The 6,953-nt window shown below is 35.8% G+C and overlaps 1 protein-coding gene across 1 annotated transcript in view; it reads right to left on the bottom strand.

Moving 5' to 3' along the window:
• Nucleotides 1-933: 933 nt before the first annotated feature.
• The window catches only part of LOC108972461, a gene marked incomplete at its 5' end in the record, with an annotated part of 46,322 nt that continues 40,302 nt past the window's right edge, over nt 934-6,953 (bottom strand). The window contains 1 exon segment of the mRNA XM_018939057.1: nt 934-1,013. Within this exon segment, the coding sequence (XP_018794602.1) occupies nt 934-1,013 (80 nt within the window).

Raw genomic sequence — 6,953 nt, 5'->3', positions numbered from 1 at the left:
GAATGGTGTCATACGACTACCCTAAAATAATGCAATATCAGCCATTGTGTTGTGAAGACGCACATTTGACATTTAACTGTTCAAAAAGTGATGTTTAGAATGCGGCATGAGACTGTGAGCACAAAGCTAATTAATTAGCAACACTAAGTTCTGAACAACCTGTACAAATCGTTTAACTTTATTACGAAAATTTATGTTCTATAAAAAAAGTGTGTTTCGTGCGCTTCGCTCAACTTATAGCCAACATAATCGGCCTACTGAGCGTACTATACGAAACACTATCACCCATTTTAAGACCCTGCATTTATTATTGGATAATATTCGAATAGACCACGTCCAGCAGACAATCTCGCTTCGATGGAGGACTTGGAGTAAAACATCATGCGTGTCATTGGCCATTCACCCGTCGAAACACACGACTGAGTCATCGAAAATTGAACTCAACGGATGGACGACCCGAAAAATAGTCGAGGCCAACATTTGCAGGAGATAATCTTCAAATAAATAAATGCCAAATTATATTCTTTCAACTGATAGTAAACATTCCACATTAATTTTGAAGTTTCTGTGTTTTTTCTTTACAAAAGTAAGGAATCTCGAAATGAATCACACGTTATATTATACCATTTACGCGACCAAACCTGTAAGTATGGTCAATCATAGTTGCATAGATTGGTAGAAACAGTTTTTAAAATATCGATTAAATACTATTAAATATTAAATACTAATTAAATATATATTATCGGCTCAAATACGCCACTTCGGCTTGTTATCTGTCTAGTCTAATGAGGCTTGAGTCAGAAATCATAATAATCATTTGACGGCCGTTTATTAATTAGAAACTATTTGGCAGGACTAGAGAGCCTGACTATTGGTGTAGGATTCGGCAGTTTAAACTTATTAACAAGCAATTTATAACAATTCTTACACTAATTATTTACCTTCATTTAATGACGTATCATTAATGGAAGTATCGAAATGGATGCGTGGCAGGGTTTTCGATTTGTACTCACCTGAAAAGAGAAGAAAAAAAGATTCAATTTTTTTATTAATAATATATTAGTGTAAGTATATGGTTTTTATTACGTAATTAACTAAAAAGTTTTAGTATAATATTGGATCAGGGAACTGACTGCTCATTTTGGCTATTATATTTTCGTATATACCCATATTTCCAAAGAAAATTTTAGGCAGTATCAGTTTACAAGATTTTCTAAGGAAATTTGAGTTTTCGAAATCTTTCGGAGGTTCCACTGCGCTAGAGACTTATGAATTCATGTGCCTTGGTATAATAGAGGCTGACATGTTTCCTAGAAGAGCATAAGACTGCTCATCTATTCGCTGTTTAAGAAGGCATGAAGTTTGAATTGAAAACTTTAGTGAAATCTTTGGCGTGGTCCAAGTTTGAAGACGCCACGGAAGGTCTTGTGAGTTTTATGCGCAGCTCTGTCAGATAAGATCAACTCTCGTAGTTCGAATAGTTTTAAACTCAAAGTTATAAGTTACCACAAATGGTTTTATGCGAATCTTTGTCAGATTATATCTTTAACTAGAAGTTGTGGACGCCAATTAACGGCCAAGGAGCGGATTTATGCGAATCTTTGTCAAATTAGAATATTACCAGGAGGTCGAGGAACTTTCAACATTGGAAGAAGGCGACTATCTGACACTGGTTAGTGCTTTCAAACAAGATTGAAAGTATTCGAATACAGTCTATTATAGGAGGACTGCCTACAAACGTACAGTAAACTTATATGGGCAATAAGATGAAACTTAGAAATCGTAAAGCTCTGCAATTAACTAAGAAAGCTTGAATTAATATATGGAAAAACATTCCGATGACAGACGGACATAGATTTTTTATGTAACCAAGCACTGTCACTTCGGCAGCATTCCTCCCAATTACTTTAGGGATCTTTTCTGCTGCCACTGCTTGGTTCACAAGGCTTTCCTTTGCCTCCCAAATTCCACTTGCTGTTGCCAATATGCCCATGTTGTTGTGAAATAATCTAAATAACTGCCTTCAATAAGCATTTTAAATATTGATCAATTGTTGGACGTTCAAAGACGTTGCGCCATTCACCCATGCATGCTGATTCTCAAAGCACATCTGACATGTAAACATAAAAATTTTCAATTAAGCTTATGTGTGCCATTTAAACGGAGCAAACAGGCGCATGCAACACAAAAACCTCCTTAAGAGTCGGGTCACAAACGCGTTCAATGAAAACCATACAGGCACGCCATGCAGCCCCCAGTAAAAGGTTAGCGCTTGCAATTGCGCTTACAATGGTCAGTGGGCCGCCAACATTTAATTGTTTACTAGCAACACTAAAACTTCAAATGTCGCTGATTGGCAGATGAGTGCCAGCTGTTGGACGGGAAAGAAAAAAAAAATTAAGCTCATAAAGTCTTCAACTTATAACGGTAATATATAAGCGCATATGAAAGCGGCGAGACAAAGTATGAAGACAGTGCACAGTGTTACCAGCTGAAAAAATACTGGTATATATAAGATTTTGGTGTAAGACGGTCATCTCTTCGCACAGAAGTTCTACACGATTTTTATTCTTACTCGGCTATTAGGTAGCGCAAAGGCAGACCGCCGTGGATTTTCTTCCTTACGCAAGGCTCGGTATACCTGGCACTAAAGTATATTCTTGCAGATCTTATTCGGATTTGCCATTCATAAACTAGGAACTGGTACTAAGCTGCTAATTGCCGCCGAAAAGTTGAGTTTATGTGGACAACTCGCTTGTATGCAGCCTCGAGCTGCCGAATGATGTTTGTTATGTTTTTCACTTTCTTATATTAGGTCACAGTGGTTCATAGTAAGATGTATTATAGTAATGAAGGGATACCGCTTACAATCGGCCAACGAAATCTGCTCGAAAATCGGCAGATCCAAACTCAGAGCTTTCTGAGATCTTCGTGGTAAAATTGTTGATTCTAACTTTGGGAGTACGCCAATTGTTGAACGCTTCTCCGAAGCTTTCTCCTGACTGTGCTACTTAACGTTCCTCTTATACTCTCCTTATATAATTTTGATCACATTTACACTGCAACAACGACACTGTGCGTACAGATATCTATGTACATATATATAATGTGATATATGATTATGAACCGCACACATGTTGCGCGTGCTGCAAAACTTGAAGTTTGCGTTGGCCTTAATCCAAACACATTCGCAATACCAATGTAAAAGAAAATCGCGAGCATATGGCAGAATAATTAAAAGACGCATCGGCCATGCCTTGTGGTCTAAAGAAAAACTAAGCAACAACAAATAACAATGGTGTTAATAAAACTTAAAAATAAATGGTTTTGTTAAAAACGCGCCGAGTGGGAAAAAAGATTCGAAAACACAAAGTAATGAAATAGCATGACTAAGCAGACATGATAATTTAACGGTTGACTGCAGGTGTTGGAGTTGGTTTTGTTATTGTATGGTGGCATGTCTGGAAAATTTCCTCGAAAAGCCATAAACATCGGTTGAAACGCTGATGCGGCAAGGTAGCCACACCAAAAAAAAAAAAAAAAAAAAAAAAAAAAAAAAAAAAAAAAAAAAAAAAAAAAAAAAAAAAAAAAAAAAAAAAAAAAAAAAAAAAAAAAAAATTAACTTCGGTTTCCACAGAATAGCCTATAAAGCTATAAGCATTCGCACTTTGTCAAAGCTACTGTGCTACCGCAAGCTCGTGAGCTTATTTACCAAGCCTAACTGTCCAAATTTTCGAATGCTTTTCGCTAATAAGTCGTTAATGCCGACTATTAGCTCCACAAACTAATATTGGATGACTCTCTCTATGAGATCCTTAAGTCTTCTGAGCTTAGACGACACTTTATTCTGTTTCGTAGGAGACTAACTGTTTAAGTTTTTGCAGCTTTTTTACTGAAAAATCATTAAACTTCAAAAAAAAAAAAAAAAACGACGGTACTACTATCCTCTACGAAATTCTTCAGTCTTCTACGGAAAAACGAAACCAAGAACCGTTTCCCAGTAGAGGTTTTTTTCTTATAAATCTTTAAACTCGATTTTTTTCTACCGAAAAATCCTCAGATCAAAAAAGACTTATAATCGCTTCGGAGTAGAACGGAGTAGAAGATTATCAGTCTAAATTTTCGAAAATAAACCTCCAAAAGTGTGAGTGCATTGCAATTCTCTACGATATCTTTAATTATTTGAGGACAGTGAAGACTAATGCGTTTGATAATACTCCTACGATAAAACAATAAGTTGCTAACGGGTTACTTCTTCTACCTATGATTTTTTATATCCTCATAGCTGACTTTGATTAAAGTTTGTTTTGGTTCCATTTTCTTCATATAATTTTTGAACTCTCGTATCTATTTCGTACATATACGAGTATACAACCAATGAGTGTTATGGTGGGAGGCGCTAAGTCTGCAAAATAATTGGATGGGTCTTTAGCCGAAGATACTACTTTCCACAGGGATGGAAGAACAAGAACCCATTTTCGAATATCTGACAGGAGAAGGTGGACCTGGGAATCCACTGGGATGTATGAACAAGAACTCATTTTCGAATTACTCACAGAAAAAGATGGACTGATCATCTACTGGGTTGTGTAAACAAGAACTCATTTTCGATTATCTGGAAGGAGAAGGTGGACCTGGGAATCCACTGGGATGTATGAACAAGAACTCATTTGTGAATTACTGATAAGATAACGTGAACTTAAGACTCGCCATCACCAAAGGAAAATATGTTCCGTAGCTTTCAGGAACTTTAAGAAATACTTCACAAATCTTCGGTCCCCAATTGAACTAGATTAAAAAATCTCATTTGAAATAAAATCGTACACAGATTCAAATACATATACGTCTGCCGGCAATCAAATATGCCATATATGGTATGTAAGTACCAGAGATCTTTGTTAAATATGAGTACATGAGAGAAGTTCTGAGGCTCAATGGAAATATGTATATATAAACTTTGACCTTTGTCAGTTTCGGTACTTAATGAACGTTTGAATGGTGACATGGTGACGACAGCAAGGAACAAAATGAAAAAACAGTGATCAGGCTGACTAAATGAAGCCGCCATATCCTCTAAGACCGATATTTTAACTCATATTAAAACATATACTTTCAAAAATGTTAGTCACTAAAGCAACATCGAGCTTTTGGCAGTGGTTCTTACTACTTCCCTAAACTGTCAAGTCCAATCGATTGAAATCACACTGAATAGAAAGCCAACTGTGGTACCGCAGCTATATAGTGAGAATTATATACGACAAATCTCTCGTCTTCTTATTTTAGAGCTTTTCATCTCAATAGACAGGTAAGGAAGATGAAATAAAGTTCTTAAGAGAATATATTTAATATTTCCGAGTATATGTAGAGATTCGAAAGTCGTATTGAGATTTTTTCATTTCAGACATTTTTGTGACTTGAAGAAGTTCATATATGTAGATCCGAGAGCTAATGAGAGTATATTTTATACTAAATATCAGAGAGAAACTTTTGACCTGCCGAAGAGAGTTTATTTAGTCCAAAGTACCATTCGTTGGTAACCCTTTTTATTTACTATGAACTGATGCACAACTTAAACAATGAAATTGTATTACCTCATCCCACAATTTGGGAAAGTTCGTGAACACATAATTGTTTAACAGCTCATTGGTAATTGTTTATTACACGCTTTTGTTGTTGTTTATTAACAATTGTTAACACAGTTGCTGACATAGAAATGAGGAAACTGTCGACGTCGTAATTAGTGTTGGGCAATTTGAGTGATTTACGCTTTTCGTTTCAATTAAATTTAAGCTTCCACTAACTTAAACTGTCTGGTGTCATTGAAGAGTGGCGGGCCAAGATATTAGCGAGCTGTTGATGGGAAAAATTGAGACTGATTTCAACACAAATTTGAAGAGAAAAGCGACTGTGGCAGATAGCGGTTCAGAAATGAAAGCTTTGGATGCTTTGGAAGCAGATAACGCTCACGAAACGGAAGACTTTGAATGCTAGCTGCGGTGGTTGGGAAGCGCAAGGGGGAAAAGACGAGAAGGCTTGGACGAGATCTTAAGACTCTTGAATTCTAGGAGGTAGGAAGCTGAAAGTAAACAAAAGGTAGTTGTTACAGTAAATGAGATACAATTTCGAAACATGCTCAATGAACAATTTTATGCAATCCTTGGACCACAAAAACTCTAATACGAATATATGTAAGTAAAGACGGAAACCGAAGGAGTTGCCTGAATAGATTCGAATAACTGGAAAACCGTACAACAGTGTAATGAAACAAGAAGTTAATCCACAGACATCCCACAAGGGTTCTCACATATGTATGTATATATGTATATGCATATAAATATTTACATATAAACCAAGTAACATGTTTATTTCCGCCTACAACGAAGTACAGCTGGCAATTGCAGCAAAATTGGGGCATCAAAATTTTTTGGCAGCCCAATGGGGTTGTGTATTCATTACACCAATAAATATATGGGGGAATTACAAGTACATAGAAGTATATAAACACATGTACATATGTAAATATTTGCAGTGCTATTAGAATCTAGTTCATGCGGAAGATAATGGCACGAAATATAGTATATTTGTGCGCGGGATAATTGGTTGTGATTGCAAGCCAGTCTGTTGATTCATTTTAAAATTGTAAATATTTATAAAATTTTCAAAAATACTGACCAATATTCAAAAGTGCATATTTGTTTATACATACATATACATATGTATATATATACTGATTATGTAAATAAGTAGCTCTTGCGTTAGTGACTAAGACTGTTTTTGGGGACAAATTGACCAGTTGAATTAAGAAGCATGCTGATTAAGCAGTGAAAACAGTGTTTGGACTTGAATAGGAACTTTTGCAAGTAGTTGCCAGCTTTTCTTGTTTTTTGTTTGTTTAATATTTCCTTTAAAATTCCGTTAAGAATCGTTGAATAATATTTAAAATTTACTAAAAA

Source organism: Bactrocera latifrons, unplaced genomic scaffold, assembly GCF_001853355.1.
Source record: "Bactrocera latifrons isolate USDA-ARS-PBARC rearing strain unplaced genomic scaffold, ASM185335v1 scaffold_4, whole genome shotgun sequence".
Taxonomy (NCBI): domain Eukaryota; kingdom Metazoa; phylum Arthropoda; class Insecta; order Diptera; family Tephritidae; genus Bactrocera; species Bactrocera latifrons.
This window is presented reverse-complemented; position numbering and strand designations above follow the sequence as displayed.